General features: G+C 30.1%; 3 protein-coding genes and 1 pseudogene across 12 annotated transcripts in view; 2 read left to right on the top strand and 2 right to left on the bottom strand.

Moving 5' to 3' along the window:
* Positions 1–836: 836 nt before the first annotated feature.
* LOC120358608 lies at positions 837–3,265 on the bottom strand. 2 transcript variants are annotated; one of them, XM_039453233.1, is made up of 2 exons: positions 3,063–3,265; positions 837–2,470 (listed from the first exon to the last, which is right to left on the bottom strand). In XM_039453233.1, the coding sequence occupies exon 2, from the start codon at positions 2,112–2,114 to the stop codon at positions 1,590–1,592; it is 525 nt and encodes a 174-aa protein (XP_039309167.1). In that variant the 5' UTR covers positions 2,115–2,470; positions 3,063–3,265; the 3' UTR covers positions 837–1,589. Both variants share the same exon structure in this region, with proteins under 2 accessions (XP_039309167.1, XP_039309171.1).
* An 11,774-nt stretch (positions 3,266–15,039) lies between these two features.
* On the top strand, positions 15,040–17,006 carry LOC120357472 (annotated as a pseudogene).
* LOC105202984 (protein ANTAGONIST OF LIKE HETEROCHROMATIN PROTEIN 1) lies at positions 16,718–19,516 on the bottom strand. Of its 7 annotated transcripts, none has more exons than XM_039447836.1 (8): positions 19,319–19,516; positions 18,953–19,175; positions 18,770–18,869; positions 18,227–18,623; positions 17,732–18,081; positions 17,562–17,673; positions 17,244–17,457; positions 16,718–17,162 (listed from the first exon to the last, which is right to left on the bottom strand). In XM_039447836.1, exons 4-8 carry the CDS (start codon positions 18,412–18,414, stop codon positions 17,004–17,006), a joined length of 1,023 nt encoding a protein of 340 aa, XP_039303770.1. In that variant the 5' UTR covers positions 18,415–18,623; positions 18,770–18,869; positions 18,953–19,175; positions 19,319–19,516; the 3' UTR covers positions 16,718–17,003. The 7 variants fall into 7 exon arrangements, with proteins under 7 accessions (XP_039303770.1, XP_039303784.1, XP_039303773.1 ...); XM_039447850.1 differs by having other exon boundaries at positions 18,227–18,312; XM_039447839.1 differs by having other exon boundaries at positions 18,770–18,866.
* Positions 19,517–20,644: 1,128 nt separating this feature from the next.
* The window catches only part of LOC105201592 (protein claret segregational), a 29,222-nt gene continuing 26,275 nt past the window's right edge, over positions 20,645–23,591 (top strand). The window contains exon 1 of one of the 3 annotated variants that reach the window (XM_039448131.1): positions 20,645–20,850. Coding sequence is in view for 1 of the 3 variants with exons in the window: in XM_039448127.1 (XP_039304061.1) it covers positions 21,015–21,053 (39 nt within the window). In the remaining 2 variants the exon portion in view is untranslated. Of the gene's footprint in view, positions 20,930–20,999; positions 21,054–23,591 lie in introns of those variants that run through there. The other 2 variants (XM_039448129.1, XM_039448127.1) reach the window with 2 other exon arrangements.

Below are 23,591 nucleotides of genomic sequence, written 5' to 3'. Positions count from 1 at the left end.
TCAATTCAATGTCGAATCGAAGAAGTCCTGACTCCAATTGCCTTAACAGCAAATCTTCTTCATCCCATCTACCGAGGTAAACGGTTCGCAGAAGATGTGATACGTATGACAAAGACTACGGATTTCATGCTTGAGGAACTTGATCCAGATCAAATGAACGAGTTTGGGAATTATAGAGATTCGACAAAATTATTCAGATCTCGTCGTTTAAAAGAATACGATGCACTGTCATTCTGGCGGGTAGTTTCTTCAGTACACCAAAAGTTATCATCCTTTGCTATGAAAATCCTACGACTCCCTGTTGCTGTGCACAAATCGATATCACATCCGGCTAATTTAGGCGTTAACGACTTAACGCCTAAACGATTTGAAAAGCTCACAGATTTATTTTTTAACTTATACGTTTGAATCTATTCCGAATTTGTTTTCTTGTTGGTAATATGGCAATACAAATTGTTAAATAGTAGTTAAAAGAGAAATATTCTACTGTTAATGTATTTAAACTATATATGAAGGAACTCAAAGTTTCTTCGCGTTTCCGCGAACTTTGTTCATTTTATGAAATGAGATACGAAAAAGCATTTGACAAGGACGGGATCCGATAGCGCACGGTGCGATAGCCCACCAACCAATCATCTTAACTTATCTAACCCAAACAACGGAAAATCTCTAGGTATTGGTTGTTGTGAGTGGTGGTGGGCTATCGGTCCCGTGCGCTATCGGGATCCGCCCATTTGACAAGAGTTTATATCCAACTTATCCAGTTATGGATTTTGTGATTTAAAATGTGAAATATTATTAAGAAAAAGATGTTACAAAAGTGACAGTTTACATACTTAAAAAAGTAACTTTCATGTATTTTTTTTATAAAAAATAAATTTATACATTTTGTACAAAAAATAAAAATGAATTCATTCTCATTTTTATACGGGTTCTTCCTTGTTATTTTATGTTAATTACAAATAAGCATTGATTCAGTTAGATTCTATCAATTCGTCGTAATGATCATCAAAAAACTCATTCATTTTCAGAGAATAGTAGATATCAACAAGTTTCATCGATCGATCCACAGTGAGACGGTTGCGTAAATCAGAGTGAACAAAAGCCCACGAAGAAAAGAGTCTTTCCAATTGCGCTGAAGCAGCAGGAATATTTAACAATTTTTTAGCCAGTAACGACAGTTTTGGGTGAAATGGACGAGCTAAAATCCAAAATGCTTCTGGTGCTGTATGATTTCGTTCCCTCAATTTTCCAAAAATACCACGATCCTTCTGATAAGCATCTAGTCCCGTTTCATCAGTGATATCTGCCAACTCCAATTCTTGTGTCAAAAAATCGAAAACCATTTTCATTTTCCGATGATCGTGTTCAAAACGTTTGCCCCGATACTGAGGATGTAGGAAATTGGCTGTGAGTACAATTGGTGTCAACACTTTTTCGAGTCGATCGTCCAATTTTTTTCGCATCTCATCATTGGCTGTCGGTATCACTAATTTGAGCCATTCTTCACAAGCTTTAGCTATGCTACAATTCGATTCTTGACAGATGTTTATCAATTGGCATATTGGATCGAAGATCAAGATAAAATCTTATAACTGTATCGCAAATGATGGGTCTCTGAGCAAGCTTTCGTATTTGGGATCAAGTTGAATCTTCTTTTCATCAATCAGAGCTTGCATAAGATGCAAATTTTTTAGCAGACATCGGAACGCATCTCTGTAACTACACCACCTTGTGTCACAAGCTAGTATAATTCTGGATCCTCCTTGCTGCTTTATTTCATGCTCTGCACTCGGTGACTTAAATTTACGCAAAAATTCATTTACAGTCTTCGCAAAATCATCCGAAACAAAAGCCTTGGCCAACAGATTGCCACTGTGGCTGTGACACGTAGTATGCCAAATCTCTATTTTTTTGCCCATCGATATCATCGGCGACGCATTGTCGGAAACTACGGCATAGGTGGTAACGTTGAACTTTTCTTTGGCTAACTTTATTCCTTCGTTGACAATTTCTTTAAGTTGTTCGCCGGTTTCTCTGAGTCCCGTTATATCCCAGGATTTTAGGAATGTACTTTTGGAGTTAACTGAGTGAAGGGTGCAAACAATTAACATTCTTGGTATTGGCGGATGAATTCTTCCACCAATCAATTAAAAGAACTCCGTCTGTTCCATCATCTGAGACTGAGACTCTTTCATCTAACTGCTTTTGGTGGACCTTGTCCAGGAGCTTGGTCGAAAGTGTCTTCCTCGTTGGAGGTTGGTATGGCGTTGGCGAACGCAGTCTTTGTAAGAGATCCACAAAGTTTTTGAAATGTTGCGATATTGAATGAGATGTTACATCCAAAGAAAAATTGACCCAAAGCTATGTCAATGTCATCCCTCGTCGGTGCTTTGCGTGGCATCTTAGACGATGACGATGTTCCCAATTCTAACTTCGGTTTTTTTGGAATATGTTTTGGGGATTGCGACTGTAAATAAATGAATGATCGATTTTTCGAATGATCTTTTTTCGAACGAATAAAATTGGTAGAAATATATCCCAGATAGCACAAAATATTTATGATAAATATTAATAAATATTTATCATAAATATTTTTTATAAATATTATAGAAATATTTTATACATATTTTATATATATGACGGAAAAAATTATAAAAATCTTTATCAAAAATATTGTTAAAATATTTTCTAAAATATTGGTTGCGACTTGGATGGGTGACAGCTTCGGAATTTCCAAAAGAAATTCCTAAGAATGGAATTTTTTTGCAAAAATTGTTTTTTAAAATATAGAAATATTGTTTTACTCATTGGGATTATGAGGTGTAATATAATATTTATGTGGATATTTCGAACATTTTCAAATAATTATAAATCATAAATATTTTTGAAACATTCATGATAAATATTTATGTTCAGTCCAATCTACGGCCATAAAAACATTTATTAAATGTTTTGATAAATGTTTATAAAATATTAAAATAAATATTATATATATTTAATAAATATTTTATAAATATTTTGTGCTATCTGGAATGTGATGAAGTTTTTCGATTACTCACTTGACTTGTTCTACCTGTGAAACTCATTGTTTCATTTATCGTGCTTCAAATTGCGAGTATACTTTTTGGTAATTCTTCAGTTTGGTATTAATCGTTAAAGTTGACGTTTATTCGGGTTAGAAAACCTGTCATACCAACAAAACGTAGCGTTGTTAAAGTTGGTTTATGCAGACCGTAACCGTTAACTTATGCCGGAATCTACAAGAAATTGACCAATCATAATTGATTATTCTTTTATAAGTCGATTATGATTGGTTAATTTCTTACAGATTCCGGCATAAGTTAGCGGTTACGGCCTGCATAAACTAACCTTAAAGGGCCTCGCACATGAAATGCATAACATAACATAAGGACAACATAAGACAGATGGACCAATGAGCATCCAGCATAAAGTCTCCATATTGATTTACATAAGATTCCCATTGGTCCAGAGGCCTTATGCTACGCTTATGCTTTGTTAAGCATTTCATGTGCGAGGCCCTTTATGGTTTTAAATGAGATTATGGACTTTTATACGTTTTATACGTATTATACGTTTTATACGTATTATACATGTATTATACGTGTAACGTATAAAACCCCAGAAATCACCAAATTACCCAACCCTGGTTGACGGCAGCATTCGGTCATAAATGTAAAAATAACTAAGAAAGAAACATGGGGGTCGATCATGAAACTTTTTCCCTAAAGCGGAAACGAGATAAGTGAAAAATTTCTCCATTAACTTCAATGGTAAAGATTTTCACTTTTCACGTTTTGGCCCTAGGGAAAAAGTTTCATGATCGACCCCATGGTCCTTAACATACCGTTTGTTTTCTGTTCCTGGGGGTCGATCATGAAACTTTTTCCCTAAGGCGGAAACGTGAAAAGTGAAAAATTTCTCCATTAACTTCAATGGTAAAGATTTTCACTTTTCACGTTTCCGCCCTAGGGAAAAGGTTTCATGATCGACCCCCTGAACTCTCTAAATAAGTGTACACTTAAAATGAAATAGGTAGATGTTTCAAAGTTAGCGAAAGCAAGAAAGAACGTTCCAGTGCAGTCTAGTGCAGGAATAGAAAACAAGCCTAATGGTACCCCAAGCATCAATGCAACGCACTGTACCAACTTAATATAGAGGGCATTCCGTTTCTCGTACCGAGTGCATAGACAGCAGACTATAGGGGGTGTTTACGATAACTAATCGGATCTCGGATTGGATTGAACAATGGTACTCAACGTAAGTATAGAAAATTTCCCTAGGCTAATCGGATCTCTGTCTCAAATGTGATCCGATTGATGACGAAAGCGTGGAGACGCAGAAGCATGCTTGAAAAGTAAGTCTCTTTATTTTTTTAAATAATCACACAAAAAATCAAAGCTAAAGTTAAAAAGAATGATTTGAATTTAGATTTATTGTAATATTTTTTGTCTAAACACTAAATTTCGTTTAAATTTCTATTTGTAAAAATTAATTAATCTATTCTAAAGTTTGTGGTTATATCGGAAACAAATCAAAATTAATAAAACAATTATTAATTGTTAGGTACAAATTAAAGCATATAATATTTTAAGCATATCATATAAAATTCCTGTTTATTATAAACTTAGTAAAAATAACTTTGAAATCATTCAACTACATTACACATTAATCAATATTAATTTATATGTTAAAAATCAATAATGTCTCTGAAAATGTTTTTTTTTATTCTTTTCCAGATCGTAAATAAACTTCAACTCCAAGAATAAATAAAAATTACTGGAAAATAGATTGACATGAAAAAGGCATTATTGAACAATATCAATTTGTGCTAATTTAAAATTTGTAAAATCTGCTATTCTTTGTTAGTTGTTCATTAGAGAGTAATAATATAAGAACGGAATATACATAAATAAAATTAAAATAATTGTATGCATATATGATGCGTATATTTCATTTTTATTACTCTCTAATAAACAACTAGAGAAGTAGATTTTACAAATTTTAAGTTAGCACAAATTGATATTGTTTAATAATGCCCTCTTCATATAAATCCATTTTCCAGTAATTTTTATTTATTCATGGAATTGAGGTTTATTTACGATCTGAAAAAGAATAAAAATACATTTTCAGAGACATTATTGATTTTTAACATATAAATTAATATTGATTAATGTGTAATGTAGTTAAATGATTTCAAAGTTATTTTTACTAAGTTTATAATAAACAGGAATTTTATATGATATGCTTAAAATATTATATGCTTTAATTTGTACCTAACAATTAATAATTGTTTTATTAATTTTGATTTGTTTCCGATATAACCACAAACTTTAGAATAGATTAATTAATTTTTACAAATAGAAATTTAAACGATATTTAGTGTTTAGACAAAAAATATTACAATAAATCTAAATTCAAATCATTCTTTTTAACTTTATCTTTGATTTTTTGTGTTATTATTAAAAAAAATAAAGAGACTTACTTTTCAAGCATGCTTCTCGGTCTCCACGCTTTCGTCATCAATCGGATTACATTTGAGACAGCAATCGTCAATCCGATTAGCCTAGGGAAATTTTCTATACCTACGTTGAGTACCATTGTTCAATCCAATCCGAGATCCGATTAGTAATCGTAAACACCTACAGCGTTGAGTTGTCATAAATCATAAAGGTACTAGAGAGAGTTACGCCCAACATTTTTCGGCTTTAGTGGAACCCAACTCAACTTGGGTGATCGTAAACATCCAAAGTGTGGTAACAGTGTGATAATAGTTTGAAGAAATATTATTGAAGAGCTTAATCTTTTTGGTATTGCATTACGTTGATAGGATAAAGTAATGTACATACATAAATAAAAATAATGCTTTTGTGATATAATTAGGTTTGATATTTATATTTGACAAATTGATATTTTGATAATTATATAGAATGAGGCTTCATCAAATGCAAATTTAGATTAAAATATACTTTAACGCGTTTTGATACAGAATGATATAAGAAAGGTGCGTCTTGTGAAATAGAATATTAATCAATCATGTAAGTGTTTATAACTTATAAATTTGGAAAATACATGTGTGAGCGGAGAATTCAGTTTTGATCGAAGTCCGTATTCTAAATTATTCAATATTTTTTAATTAAACAAAGTTAAATTTAATGACTAATAAAATTAATTTACTTTAAAATTTGCATAAATATAAAACTAAATTAAAGTTACTTTTGAAAAACATTGTATTAAATTACAATGTAATTTTTAGAATTAGATTCCCAGCAAACACAGTTGCATAACAGCAATGTTAATAGAATAAAATTGGAAGTAACACGCAATATAACAGGCGCGTTACATATAATGTCCATGTTAGTTGTAATTTCCCACTCATAAGAAAAATAACAGTTACATAACAGTTGTATCATATTTGTTATACAAGAATCATATTAATAATTCAGTTTTATAACAGTTATATTATTAAAATAAAATGTTTGTTATATAAACCTAATAAATGGCAGTTATATGACTGTTATAAGTTATGATGTTGTAATATCAAGAATTCAATTTTACATAATTGTAATATTGCTAGAATATAAAAATTCGTTATATAACGTAACACACACAAGTTATATATCTATTATTTTTTGTGTTTGCTGGGTTACTACATAATAAAATAGTTGTTACAATATATGAATCATCATAAATAAATGTAATATATATTGTATTTGTAAAATAAGTTTATGCATTATAATTAAGAAATATTGCTATTTATTTATAAATATATTTTTTTACAATTTCTTTTTTTATATAATTAAATTTTTACAGTAAAAGTTATACTATAAAAGCAGGTAGAAACCTTTTTCACGACCGCTTGATAGTTGCGATGACAGATTCGAGCCTCTAAAGGTGAATTTCGGAACGCAACCTAAACTTCCGCGTATTATCCATATATAATCGCTGTGCGTGAAAAGATTCACGTGAACTCTCTATGAGTGAAAAATGAAAAAATGAAAAGTGAAAAGTGAAACGTGAAAAGTTTCACGTGAAATTACATGATTGACCTCTAGTATACGTGTTTAGAAACAGAACGGTTGAATGCGTTTGATGCAATTTAGTGATACGCGGCAAAATAATAAATAATAAAACGTGGAATATAATAATTTCAATCGTTTTAAATAATGATGAAGAGATTGAAAGCATTAATAACAGTGATGATTATACGAGACAATTCATAATAAAATTAAACAAAACAAAAAACGAACCTTGTCGTTCACAATAAACAGTGTTTCAGTTGCAGTAACTCAATTACAATCCTCTACGTATTATTTATTGTAAAATTACCTAATGGTCACCTAATAGCATGTTTATTTATTTTAAGATTTCAAGCGTTTTCTCGTGAAGATACACTACTCAAAAAAAAAATTGGGAACACTTTCAGACACCAAAAATTAGGCTATTTTCAAATGACTGTAACTCGATAAAAAATTATCGTAGATAAAAAATAAAAAAAGCATTTTGAAGCTTGAAGATCGAGCTTTAACGTTCTACCAGCAGATTTTCAAAATTCTTTTAACTTCCTTATCTTATGCAGTAAAAAAGCACACCTTGTTTTGTTCGTTAAAATTTCGTATTTTTGACACTTTGCAGATCGACCAACAAATTTTTTTTGAATAATTTAAGTAAAATTTCATAAACTACAACTTTTTACCTACAAAATGCTTTTTTAAAAATTTCTCTACGATGTTTTTTGATCGAGTTACGCAACTTTGAAGCTAAACCTGCATTTTTTACAAATGATATCCGTACTCCGTGAAAAATCATCGTAGACAAAAAATCAAAAAACCATTTTAAAGCTCGAAGTTTCAGCTTTAACATGCTATTAATGGTTTTCAAAAATTTTCTCAATTTCTTAGTACTATGCCCCAAAAAAGATACACTGTTTTTTCCTTAAAATAACGTAATTTTAACAGCCTGTAGTTCGATAAAAAAATTTGTCTCGACAAATCCAATGCAAGTGCCATAAAGTATGACATTTTCTCTACAAAATGCTTTTTTTAAAATTTTTTCTACGATTTTTTTTGACCGAGTTACAAGACTTCAAATATATACATTTTTTACAGTACATTTTTCCGAAAAATGACGTCTACCGCCGACATTAGCATTATCCAATGTGCACCACGTGGAGGTTGCCGGTCGGATTTTTGCACATCGTGTGTGTGTGTGTGTGTGTGTGTGTGTGTGTGTTAGTGTGTTAATGTGTGTGTGTGTGTGTGTGTGTGTGTGTGTGTGCGCGCGCACACACACACACACACACACGATGTGCAAAAATCCGACCGGCAACTTCCACGTGATGTACATTGGGTAATGCTAATGTCGGCGGTAGACGTCATTTTTCGGAAAAATGTACTGTAAAAAATGTATATCTTTGAAGTCTTGTAACTCGGTCAAAAAAATCGGTCAGAAAAAATTTTAAAAAAAGCATTTTACAGAGAAAATGTCATACTTTATGGTACTTGCATTGGATTTGTCGAGACAAATTTTTTTATCGAGCTACAGGCTGTTAAAAATACGTTATTTTAAGGAAAAAACAGTGTATCCTTTTGGGGCATAGTACTAAGAAATTGAGAAAATTTTTGAAAACCATTAATAGTACGTTAAAGCTGAAACTTCGAGCTTTAAAATGGTTTTTTGATTTTTTGTCTACAATGATTTTTCACGGAGTACGGATATCATTTGTAAAAAATGCAGGTTTAGCTTCAAAGTTGCGTAACTTGGTCAAAAAAAATCGTAGAGAAATTTTTAAAAAAGCATATTGTAGGTAAAAAGTTGTAGTTTATGAAATTTTACTTGAATTTTTCGAAAAAAATTTGTTGGTCGATCTGCAAAGTGTCAAAGATACGAAATTTTAACGAACAAAACAAGGTGTGCTTTTTTACTGCATAAGATAAGGAAGTTAAAAGAATTTTGAAAATCTGCTGGCAGAACGTTAAAGCTCGATCTTCAAGCTTCAAAATGCTTTTTTTTATTTTTTATCTACGATGATTTTTCACCGAGTTACAATCATTTGAAAATAGCCTAATTTTTGGTGTCTGAAAAGTGTTCCCTATTTTTTTTTGAGTAGTGTATAAGACTTCCGTAATCACGAATCAAAAACAACTTTTCCACAAAATGAATATTGTAGAAGATCCCAGTCACAATTGAAATAATTGCATAAATCTTAGATTAGTAGATGTTATCACAGGACAAATAATAGACTTTATGTGGTCATGCTACGAAATTGTAAAATCATACATTTACTTATTACTAATGATGTAATGCACATGCCCTCAGATTGCAGACAATACAAGAAACTTGTAGAAAATCCGTCGGCAATCTGATGACAACGATTTTCAGCAATTTGTGAACAACTGACGTGCAATATATTGTGTTTTTAAATTGCCATCATGTTATAAACAACAGGTAAAAAGATTTTTAATCCTTATCATATCCCTTCTATAAATACCATATAGATCTTGTTACAAAATCTGTGTCATATCAAGACTTATGTTCAACAGATAGAGCAGATCGATGAGCGCTTAGTGAGTTAAGAGCAAAACTATGTTCCAAAACTCATCAAAAAGAAAGTGTTGCAACCTTTTAGCTCATGACTGTATATACGCACACCGACGAAATCGGTATTCCTCCGCGCGCGACACGCGGCTTCTACACATATATACACGAAGCGCCCACATGCATACGTACTAGTCTTCTCCTTCCATGCTATTAGTGTGGCTGCTAAAAGTCGAAAATGCATTGCTGACACTGGGCCATTTTGAATTTTCACTAGTTTTATGAAATACACAACGACAAATGATGTACATTCATAATAAGATTAAAAAAGTAGGTTAGGCGATGCATGCGCAAGTATGCTTCGCTTCAGTTGGTCGCTACTGGCGTTTACGTGCATTTCTCTCACTCAATAATAATGCACATCATTGTCAACTAAATGCTGAAAACTTTTCAGCAATTATTATTATAGTAGAGTTGCTATTCGGTTGCCGACATGTTGCTCACAACTTATGAATAAAAGTAATACTTGCATGTTTCTGTTAACTTTATATTACCATTTAGTTGCCGACACGTTGCTCACAACTCATGAATGATAATCGTTGTTCGCATATTGCTATCAGATTGCTATAAACATTGGTTGCAACAATTGTTCTACCGTTGTTTGACAATAAAACTCAGCATATTAATACTGAATTAACAAAAACATTTTTGTTTCATTAAATTATAGGCAACATAATAGCAATTGACGAGCAACTTAATTTCTGCAATTATTTGATTTAGATTGAGTATTCACGTTTGGCTATCTGGGATGTTATTGAAACATTTTTTAAATTTTAAATTTTTAATTTTAAATTTAATAATAATTGAAAAATAAAAAGCTTAAATGTTAAATAAATAATAAATAAACATAATTTTATAGAGATGAAAAATAAGTAAAAAAATTAATATTAAATAAACATTAAATAAATATTAAATAAACATTTAAAAAATGTTTACTAAAATCTTGTTTTTAATTAAATAATTCATGAAAAATAAATACTTAAACAATATTAAATAAATATTTAAAAAATGTTTATTAAAAAGAAAAAAATAATAATTATTAAATTAATATTCAATAAATGTAAAATTAATGTTTTTGAAATTTTTGTTTTAAATAAAAAATTAATATAAAATAAATATTAAATAAATGCTAAATAAATGTTAAATTAATGTTTTTAAAACATGTTTATTCAAATGAAAAATTAATGTAAAATAAATATTAAATTAATGTTGAACAAATGTTAAATTATTGTTTTTAAAAAATGTTTTTTCAAATGATAAATTAATGTGAAATAAATATTAAATTAATGTTTAATAAATTTTAAATTAATATTTTTAAAAAATGTTTTTTTAAATAAAAAATTAGTGTAAAATAAATATTAAATTAATGTTTAATAAATGTTAAATTAATGTTTTTAAAAAATGTTTTTTAAATAAAAAATTATTGTAAAATAAATATTAAATTAATGTTTAACAAATGTTATTTTAATGTTTTTAAAAAATATTTTTTTAAATAAAAAAATTAATGTGAAATAAATATTAAATAAACGTTAAATAAACATTTTCTCAAATCATTATTTTAAATATTTAGTTAATGTTAAATAAATGTTAAATAAACGTTAAATAAATTTTAAATAAATATTTTTCTAAATCATTATTTTAAATATTTAATTAATGTTAAATAAATATTTGATAAATATTTAATAAATATTTTTGTTATAATGAATTGTACAATGAAAAATTAATATTAAATAAATATTAAAAAAACATTTAAAAAACATTGTGTACTTATTGGGACGTCATTCCAAATGCTATATAATTAAAAAATGATTTAAAATTAATAACACTCTTACAATATATAAAAAATCCCGAAAATAGTAGTTATGATTTTGATGATAGAAAATTCTTTCCAGAATTTTTGGACATTGTTGTTGCCAAAAATCGACAATTAAAGAAAGATAAAACCAAAGAAAATAATAAAATAGTACATACCAATATAACTGATATTTGTGAAAATTAGAACATAGTTTTTAATAATATAAGTCTAAATTGTTTATATTATTTAGGAAGATATGTAATTTGTAAAATAAAAAAAAGATACAATGTATGTGATAATTGTATTAGTGCAACAGGCAGTACAATTACAACTACATATTCATATGCTGCATTAACACGTGCACGTTGTTTTAAAAATGACACATTATTTTTTATCAATGTGCAGACATTTGATTTTATTTTAAATATTGAAAAAATATTTAGATTTTATTTTAATTTAGTCTATGACAAATGTATTAATTTAAGAAATTTTTATACTGAGATTTGTAATAATCTAATATATGATATACCAAATTGTCATTCTTTGAAACAAAAAATTATACAGTATTTTATTGGTGTAAAATTAAAGCAAATGACTATAATATCACCTAATACACATGTAAACGATAATTATTTTGCAAGCAAAAGTGTAGCTACGTATACTCGTGTTAAATAAAACTGTTTATTGATTTCAAATATTTATTTATTTATTGCAATTATGCATATTTTATTAAATTGCTTTTTGTTTCTACAGATGCAAAAATTATATTATTTTTTATAAAATTCTCGTAATTTAAAAACATAAATAAAAATATTAATAATTTTCATAGTATAGTTATATAATATAATACATTCCACGCTACTGTCTAGATAATTTATAATAACGTTTTTATTCTAAAATTTTTCTAAAAATAAAATTTTCTTTAAACTATTACATAAATGTATATGAATTTTTAAATCAATTTTTATTAATAAGCTACATATATATTAAATTAATTTAAACATTTGAAAGCGCGCCAAAAGTGTCCTGAACAATATGGCGGATGGACGGTGTCCAATCTCTAACTTGAGGATCTCTAAAGCCCGTATCAGACTACGCATTGAAAATTGAAGATTGAAGATTAAAGATTGAGCTTTGGCCAATCAAAATAAAAGGAGTTAAAATTTCCTTGTTTTGATTGGTCAAATTTCAATCTTTAATCTTCAATCTCAATTTTCAATGCGTAGTCTGATACGGGCTGCAGGTTGTATCTAAAATCGAAGCGTGTCCTCTCTCAGGTTCCTCTCTGGTATGCGTATCAAGTGCTCGGTGTAAACTAGGCCATAGTTCGGTGTAAACATATGCTATGAATACCGGCCCTAGAGGTTCTCTAGAACTGCGTTCGGAAATACACACCGAGTGTCATACCTTTTGTTTTCTGTCCCTGAACTCTCTAAATATGTGTACACCCAAGGACTTTGAGGGTGATGGCAGAGAACGAGACCAGGGCTTCCAATCTCCCGTGTATTTCGATGAAGCCAGCGTTAGTGGCGTCCTCGCTGGACCACCTCAAGTAAAATGGAACTACTTGCTACTAAGCAATATCTGTCGGTAATATTTAGGTATCTGTCGGTAATAGTTAATATTAATAATAATTAGGGAAAAAAGAAAACATTACGAAGGAAATACTGGTAAAAATAAAATTGTCATATTTTATTTTGCATAAATGTAAAATACAACATGTGTTATGTATATTTACTTAATCATACATTATAGATTAAACATATCGAAATATAAACAAAGCAATAAATTCAATTAACAATGAAATAAATTAGCAATAAATCAATAAACAATACGCAATAAATCAATTTACAATACAACTTGAACAAGAATTCTAATCGCAGCTAAATCTTTGTGCTTGTGGTTTTATTTATGTGATTTTATACACTTTCCTGAAATTCAATAAACTGTTCGCCGAATTGTTTTTTAGTCATAATAGAGCCTTACATTGAACCCTGGCTGAGGTGATATTTTGTACAATAAATTCTTTGCAGTTTTTTCAGGGAGGGGGGGTTAATATTAATTTCAATTTTAATAATACGTGATATTACTCAATCTTGTTCAATGTAGGGCTGTGTTATGACTGAAAAAACAATTCGGCGCACAGTTTATTGAATTTGAGGAAAGTATAAAATCACACAAATAATACAAGCACGAAGATCTAGCTGCGACTAGAATTCTGGTTCAAGTTGTATTGTAAATTGATTTATTGCGTATTGCTTATTGATTTATTGCTAATTTATTTCATTACTAATTGAATTTATTGCTTACGTAGAAAGTATTCTACTTTTACATATATGTAACATACATGATATGTCTGCTTATCGCAAACTAGGATAAATGGAAAAAATTATAAATTATGAAAATGGTGCTGTTTTTTAAAAAAAAAGGATTTTAACAAAATTGATTCTATTGTATGCGTAAGAAAAAAAGTAGTTAACTTATTAATATTGCAATAATCCTAGTTTATGCGATAAACACATATGTATTTTACATATATGTGTGTGTGTGTGTGTGTGTGTGTGTGTGTGTGTGTGCGCGCGCCAGAACATCCTTGGCATACCCGGTTGCTCGGGATCAGGGCGTTGTATTCCCACGCTGAAACTCATGACGAGGAGCTTTGTAGCCCGAAGAACATCCAGAGACGCAACAATTTCTCATATTTCTAAATAGTCAAATAACAAGTTCTCATATTTATAAATAGTTGTTATTAAACTCAATTGTTATTGGTTTGGTTTTTTTTTCTTTTACGTTATTTTAGGTTATATAATAAAATTCACTTACCTTATCAATAGGTTGTACGGGTAGGCCTCTGAACTACTTCTTTCTCTTCTTTCCGGACAAAATCTGAACACTGTTGAACACTGCTGAACACTGCTGAATACTTTTGAAATATATTGAAATATAAATCCGCGCACGTTCTGCGTTGCACATGGTTGCACATGTAACGAAAACAAAGCATGAACCAGTATGTACCATGCGAGATTTATCAACCATTTTACCGACAGATATTGCTTAATAGTTTCATTTGGCCTAGGGTGGTCCAGCGAGGACGCCACAAACGCTGTCTACAAAATTTACATAAGAGATTATAGGCCCTGAACGAGACGTAACTGACGTGACGTGACGTTGAGTAAGGCAGAGAAAAGCCGTAAAGACGTACGACGTGTTGTGTTGAATGTCTGATGATCTATTAAGTGCGCGGAGAGACGAGGTGGGTAATATTAATATATTAACTTAATAATTTATAACTAAATATGGTCTGGAATAAAATAACAGATTTTATTCATAACTATAATAATTTGTTTCCATTTCTTTGATCAAATAGTTAAAATAGAGTAATAATTTTTATTTTAGGTTAATCCACATTTTTCCCTGCTATATATACTACAATTATTACAAACGTACATGTTTTTCTCGATTGACGAGTTTTGTATCTTAAAAATATTCCACTACTTTGATGCAGAATAGTATTGCATTAGAATAACCTACATGCAGCGAGCGAACTACATCAACTACAACTTACTCATTAAGCTATCTCTGTACAGTTGCATTTTTTTCGGTCTCCCAATCTTATTTAGTAAGTTTGATTTACAAAATTTATTTTTATTATTTTAGCTTTGTATTTTTATTATTATGCTAATTTATAGTTTGCTTTTTCAGTAGAATATTTAGTTATTGTGAAAGTGATACAAGAACAAAAATGTCGGATCATTCACAATATTGCCAAATTTATAATGATTCACTTGAAACGAGCACAGATGACAAGCAAGATAATTGCGATCCTGTGTTTATTAATGTTGAAGAAAAGCAAGGCGATGAACTTCTGATCGAACTATACCGAGAGCGAGTATTTCTATATGATAAAAGTAACGCCAATTATAAAAACTTTTTGATGAAAGAAAATGCTTGGATAGAAATATCCAAAATAATGACTGAAACTAATTGTGGTAATAAATTATACTTACTATATGTATAATTACTTAGATAAAAAGGTAATTAGATAAATAATGGTATAATGTATTTTAATCTAAAACTTTTACTGTTCAGGTGACATGTATACTCCATCCTATTGTCAAAAAAGGTGCGTCTCATTAAGGGACCAATATAACAGAGAGAAAAGAAAGCTAGAAATTCAATCTAAAAGTGGAAGTGGTGCAAGTAAAGCTAGTCAATTTCCTTTCTTTTCGCAGTTAGCATTCTTGGATCGCGTAATTAAAAGACGAAGGTAAAATAACTCATTAAATTATTTGTTTAAATATATCCACTCTTACGTATTTTATATGCTTGTTTCCAGAAGCTACACAAATTGCACAATATCTGAACCAGTAATTAATGAAGATGATGACTTGTTACAAAGTGTTGCAAGTTCATCGAACAGCGAAAAAAAAAATGTAAATAAGCAGCATATTGATAACAAGAAATATTTTAATAAAGAAAATGTTGCACCAAAACACAAGAAGTGGAAAGTCGACGAAACAAAGGAGTTAGAGCAATCATTAGTTCAAATGACCCAAAGAATTTCATCATATATGGAAAACAAGTCTTCAACGGCAGATAACGCTTTTATGGACTTTATAAAAGTACAATTTAGCACTATTTCAGAAAAAGAAAAAATGCAAGACGAAAGATGATTATGGATGCTCTTACGATGCCATTATCAGAACAATAAGGATCATTTAATTTAAGAAATCTATATAGGGTGTAACTGGAAAAACATACATGGAGTATATGCGCCACGAGATACAGGCTAAGAATTCAAATCGAAGAGTCTCTCGCTATTTTTTGATCTGGAGTTTCTGTTCATAGTTATACAGTATTAAAATTTGCTAATCATCTTCCGTTTATACACGGCTTATTTACAAATTTTAAAACTGCATAACTACGAACAAAGGTTCAGATCAAAAAGTAATTCAAGATTTTTGACTTGGATTTCTGTCCTATATCTCGTAGCATCCTTCATGTATGTTTTCTTAGTTACACCGTCTATATATTATGTTGACAGCACAAATATAAACATTAATTTCCTTTTTTTGTTATAAAGATATAACATTATGTTTCGAAGTTTTTATTAGAGAAGAAAGATGATCAAAGATATACTTACTATGCCATTATTAGAACAATAAGGATTATATATTTTAAGAAAACTTATCTTAAAAGTGCAAATAGACATTGTTTTTTTTTGTTGTAAATATATAACATTTTGTTTAATTTTGAAGATTTTATGAAAAAAGAAAGATGGTTATAGATACTCTTACTATGCCATTATTAAAATAAGAATTATATATTTTAAGAAATCTTTACATACATTGTAATTGTGACAGTACAAATAGGTATTATTATTTTTTTATTGTAAAGATATAACATTTATATTTTATTTTAAAATTTTTATGAAACAAAATAATTACTAGTTTATTTAAAAAATTATATCAAACAGTATTTGTGTCTGTGATGTATTATACTCTTTTGAGTATAATTGACTGAGTATAAATGTATAATTTTAATAGTTTTGTAAGACATATCATAAAAATAAAATTAAAAAAAAAAAAATTTATTCGTCTGCATGTACACCTCTTTGAACATAGTCATGTTGCCATTCCACTTGTCCAACTTCAGAAATAAAATAATCACTCAAAATATTTCTTTGAATTTCGGCAGTTTGTACGTTATCTTCTTGAAGATTATTTGGTATATTGATCCAGGGTGAATTCTAAATATTATTAATTAAAAATTAATTGAAGGATTAAATTATTATACTTTTATTTAGTTCTAAATTGTTTTTTTTTCTTACTTGGTTTTCAGTATTATCAGAAATTTGTTCTTGACTATACATTTTAGTTCCACTGCGTTGCTCCTCTTTCAGTATATAATTGTGTAGACAAACTGAAGCTGTTACAATTACATCAGCGGTTTCTGGTAGCATACTAATAGCTGTGTGGAATATTCTCCATTTATTCGAAAAAATTCCAAAAGCACTTTCAACTGTTCTTCGTGCTCTAGAAAGTCTATAATTAAAAATTTTTTTTTATATGTCAAGTTCGTACTAGAATAAGGTTTCATAATTCTTTTTGATAATTTAAAAGCATCATCGGCTACAAAGTAAGTGTACGTTTTTAAATTGCTATTAGGAAGGTTTATAGGTTCTTCTGGTAAATTTAATCTATTATTTTCTAAGTTTTTTCCTATATCACAGTTATTGAAAATGCCTCCGTCACTAGTTCCTATAAAATATATAATAATATAGTATGTACATAATATTGAATTTTTGTTATTGCTTACCTCCAAATGCTCCAATATCAACTAATGTAAATCTGTATAAATGATCAGATACTGCCAATAAAACCACACTATAAAATTTTTTATAATTAAAATACAAGCTTCCAGAGTTTGGAGGACAGCGTAATCTAATATGTTTGCCATCTGTGGAACCCGCACAATTTGGAATGTTCCATCTCTTCCAATATCCATGAAAACATATTCTCCAATCTTCTTTTGTAGGTGGAGAAAGATATAATTCCAAAATCTTAATCAAAATATTACAAACTTCTTTTACCACTTCTCTTACTGTGGATTCACCAACTCTAAATGCCAAAGCTACAGTCAATGGTAAATCGCCTGTGGCAAGATATCTAAAAAGAATATAATTAATATGTAAAAATATACTACAAATTTATATTAAAATTACTATGATTAAAGTACATTTACATTAATTACATAATACGAATGAGTTGCCGCATCTAAGCATGCACTATCGTACTTTTATTTTATAAATACCTTAGAGTTATTAAAAGTCGTAGTTCTGGTATTAAAGCACGAGAGCTTTTCTTTATCAAATATGGTTCTGTCATTTGTACTAATTGCTGAAAATGTGCCAATGTCATTCTGGTATAACGATAAAATAATGCAGGATCATCTTTTAGTTTTTGAAATAAGTTATTATAATCTCCATATTGAATCCTCATTCAATAGGACTCACAAGCCATCGCCTATTTAACCATCTAATTTGTTTTCTTTTACGTCTTAACAAAACATATGTAATTATCCAATTCATTACCAGAATTATAAATTCACTATCACTGCTCATTTTTTTTATTAGTTATAAGCATATTGTAAGCATTGAAAAGGAATAACATTTCTTAATTACTTATTAATCAATTAAATCATATTTTACCTACAATGTTACAAGAAATATGTTATCTTTATATCTTTATGTACATTTCAATAGAAATAAACCTCTATAAATAATTTTGGTTTATATATAGACTTTAATCAATATATTTACATAATTATGCATACTTTACTTAATAATTATTCTACCTATCTGTGTTCGTTACAGGTGAATCATCAAAATTTGACAATACGTGAATGATCCAACATTTTTATTCTTGTATCACTTTCAAAATAACTAAATATTCTACTGAAAAAGCAAACTATAAATTAGCATAATAATAAAAATACAAAGCTAAAATAATAAAAATAAATTTTGTAAATCAAACTTACTAAATAAGATTGGGAGACCGAAAAAAATGCAACTGTACAGAGATAGCTTAATGAGTAAGTTGTAGTTGATGTAGTTCGCTCGCTGCATGTAGGTTATTCTAATGCAATACTATTCTGCATCAAAGTAGTGGAATATTTTTAAGATACAAAACTCGTCAATCGAGAAAAACATGTACGTTTGTAATAATTGTAGTATATATAGCAGGGAAAAATGTGGATTAACCTAAAATAAAAATTATTACTCTATTTTAACTATTTGATCAAAGAAATGGAAACAAATTATTATAGTTATGAATAAAATCTGTTATTTTATTCCAGACCATATTTAGTTATAAATTATTAAGTTAATATATTAATATTACCCACCTCGTCTCTCCGCGCACTTAATAGATCATCAGACATTCAACACAACACGTCGTACGTCTTTACGGCTTTTCTCTGCCTTACTCAACGTCACGTCACGTCACGTCACGTCAGTTACGTCTCGTTCTCTGCCATCACCCTGATTCTGTCCATGGGGAAATTTTCCAAACTAAGAAGTCGCTATCTTTCTACATATTTACAGTTTATGATTAACGTAACGACCAATAAACTTTAGTTGTTTCATTAATCATGAACTGCAAATATGTAGAAAGTGATGACTTCTCAATTTGGAAAATATTCCCATGGACAGAATCAAAGTCCTTGGGTGTACACTTAAAATGAAATAAATAGATGTTTCAAAGTTAGCGAAAGCAAGAAGGACGTTCCAGTGCAGTCTAGTGCAGGAATAGAAAACAGCCTTTGGAGTGTCGTTTTATCTTTGTTGTTCACTGAATGCTAAACAAGGATAAAATAATACTCGGAAGAACTCGGTGTATATTCCCGAACGCAGCCTAAGGCTCAATGCACACAGGACGCGTCAACGCGTTACGCGTGGCGAATAGCCAATCATTTTTTCGTTTTTATGACAAGAAATAAGAAAGCAAAAGAATGATTGGCTATTCGCCACGCGTAACGCGTTGACGCGTCCTGTGTGCATTGAGCCTAAAGCGTCGTTTATAATACAGTCGTTACGATGTTACGACTCTACGACGGACCAATCAAAGAAGAAAAAATCATATATTTTCTTCTTTGATTGGTCCGTCGCAACGTCGTCACATCGTAACGACTGTATTGTAGACGACACTTAATGGCTCCTGCACACTAGAGTCCTATATAAAGAGAGAAGCGACATCGAACCCCCATCACAACCTTTAGTATCCAATTGAGTTCTCCACCACCAGTTTGGGATCGCTCTAATGTCATCAAACACCATTCGTATCATTCTACAAACAGCTGTTGTCACAATATGGCTGCTCGCTTAGCCAATCAAGTATTAATCAGATTACCAATCAGAGCTTCGGACATCAATGTCGCTTCTCTCTTTATATAGGACTCTACTGCACACCAGCGCGATGACGCGACACGCGACGCGCGATTATCCAATAGGCGTACAATTTTTTTGAAAAGACGTACGCCCATTGGATAAACGCTCGTCGCGTATCGCAAATCGCGCTGGTCTGCCAGAGCCATAAGTTAGCGCAGCCACTCTTCGATGGTTTTTAGAATGTAGACTTGTTCCTACTTCTGGATCAACCAATTACGTTTGCCGCTCGATGAGCAAGTCTACATTCCAAAAACCATCGAAGAGCAGTCACTGCGCTGACCAATGCATAAACGAATGTACCCATATTCACAGTCAAATTCAAATGTGCTCATTGCTAACCGTCGCTGGGATAAAAGAGGAAACATCGTGCGATATTCTTCGTTTTGTGGATAAAAGTGGTTTTTGATTCGTAATTACGGAAGTTTTATATCTTCACGAGAAAACGCTTGAAGTCTTAAAATAAATAAACATGCTATTAGGTGACCATTAGGTAATTTTACAATAAATAATACGTAGAGGATTGTATTTGAGTTACTGCAACTGAAACACTGTTTATTGTGAACGACAAGGTTTGTTTTTTGTTTTGTTTAATGTTATTATGAATCGTTTCGTATATTTTCCTGTTTAGGCCAAATTTACCTGTGATATTTGATCATGAATACATGGTTGATTTTCGTAAATATACAGGGCAAAGTATGTGAATATCTTAAATACATTACTTGTTAATTAATAAGAGGTTGGCCTACTATTTACTTTTAATATTTTTCTGTTGGAATATTCTTTTCTGTTGAAATAAAATGAAATGCTTGGATAGTCTTCAATGGAATTGGTGGAATGTCATACCCTTTTTTTTTGTAGACTGTCAATTGCATGCATATGTAAATGATATTAGAAGAAGCGTTGTAATACAAACAGCTTTGTTTTTTCTCTGCTCAGGGAAATAAAATCGTTTTTAATAGTTATTAAGATGGGTGAATTGATGAATGAGTTTTAATGTAACCGTTAGATGCAATGGTCATATACTTACACAAATGGATTCGAGATAGCTTTTCCCACCCAACGAATCACTGTATAATTTAACAAAAATGCTCTTTATGCTGATATTTTTTTTATGAAATATAGCATTTTTATAAAATATACATTTAATTTTGAAATATTGTGTTTCTCATTGCATATTATCTACATGTGTACATGTGTGTGTACTGTACACATACATACACATGTAGATGATATACAATAAGGAACACAATGTTTCAAAATTAAAATTATAAAAATGCTATATTTAATAGAAAAAATATCAGTATAAAGAGCATTTTTGTGAAATTATACAGTGATCCATTGGGTGGGAAAAGTTATCTCAAATACATTTGTGTAAGTATATGATCATTGTGTCTGACAGTTTCATTAAAACTCATCCATTAATTTACTCGTTTCAATAACTATTAAAAACAATTTTATTTCACATACATACGTACATTATATATACACAGATATATATATATGTATATATATATATATATATACATATATACATATGTGGGTGTGTGTGTGTGTGTGTGTGTGTGTGTGTGTGTGTGTGTGTGTGTGTGTGTACACATATATGTATTTAATGTAGTGAGGATTGAAAACTGCAATGTACTGTAACTTTCAAGCATCAACTTGGAAAGTACCTAATGAAAAGAAACTTTTTTGGGGGGTTTTGGAAAGCTCTTGACACCAGATATTAGATTCTGGAAAATAGTTCCATTTAAGAAAATCAATATAACTTTAACCTGACCTTGGTTATACAACCCAAGGTCAAACTGATAAAGTCATAAAATATTTTTTAGAATTAGTAGGTATTTTTAAACCATATAACTTTTATCGGAAACACTTTTCTGTAAAACTTATATTTCTCGAGATATTTAAGTATCTTGACCTTTTAATCTTTTTAAATTTTAATTTCTTCCAATAATTTAAAAACTTATTTTTTATATTTATTTTAGTCAATGTTTTAACAGCGTAATATATGTAACATGTACATAAAATTAACATTACATACATATTAAACAAATGTTGAATATATATTAAATTTGAATGTTAAATTGCAATGTCTAATTACCAGATATTAATTCAATGAATATTAAACATCTTTTCAATATTGAATTTTTGTTCTGAAATTGAATTGATATGTACATGTATATATAAATGTACGAGGTATGTATGTAGTATAACAACCTGTTTCACGATATTTCTAATAAGTGCCATGTCTTTCCTTGATTTAAACTCTCTCTCTCTTTCTCTTTCTCTCTCTGTCTAGTTTTTTATTTTATTTTAAGCATTGTCTGTAGATTTTGAGGCGTCTACCTGACCCGAGGGGGAATTCACAACCCAAAATTTTGTACACCAATGCCGATTTTTGGCATTGCTGTAAAACACTGCCGACATTTTTGTACACTGCCGACAATGCTTATTGTTAGTCAATGCCTACAATGCCGTCAATCCTATATTAAAATTAAGGCAATGCCATGCAATTATGAACACTACCGCGTGCCCATTATCATACGCCAATGCCTGCACAAGAATTCTAAAGCTTTCCCGAAGTATTCAAAAATTTTTGTGCTCAACCCCATGATCGAAAAACCGACTCTGAAGTGAGCTCACCACTCCCCAACCACTGACGACAATGCCGTCAATATTATAGGTCACTGCTTACTTTTTTCGGCAGTCCACTGCCGAAATTTTGTACACCAATGCCGGCTGTGAATTTCCCCTCGACCTGACCTCAATTTTTATCTTTGTAATATTATATCTTGGCGTCTGTTTGTGGTGTTTATCTTGCGTTATTATTTTTAATATTGTTCTATATTTTGAATTTCGGTTACATTATTGCTTTGATTATTTTTAGTTGTTTTTGTTTTATTTGTTTGTTTTTCTTAGTAATACTAATACATTTTTTTTCTTATACTGTACATTCTTAGAGGGCCTTGCCCTAGAATATCAATAAAACTCATTCCTTCATTCATTCTCTCTCTCTCTCTCTCTCTCTCTCTCTCTCTCTCTCGTTCTATATGTGTATGTGTGTGTGTGCGTGTGTGTGTGTGTGTGTGCGTGCGTGCGTGCGTGTATAAGGTGTTTGTTAATGGTGGTCCCCACGTTTTACCATAGGAGCACGCATTTTTAATTTTTAATATAATATGTTAGAAATATATATTTGTCAATAAATCATACTCTTATTGCAAAAGGTGGGGT

This window comes from Solenopsis invicta, chromosome 1 (genome assembly GCF_016802725.1).
Source record: "Solenopsis invicta isolate M01_SB chromosome 1, UNIL_Sinv_3.0, whole genome shotgun sequence".
In the NCBI taxonomy this organism is placed as follows: Eukaryota; Metazoa; Arthropoda; class Insecta; order Hymenoptera; family Formicidae; genus Solenopsis; species Solenopsis invicta.
This window is presented reverse-complemented; position numbering and strand designations above follow the sequence as displayed.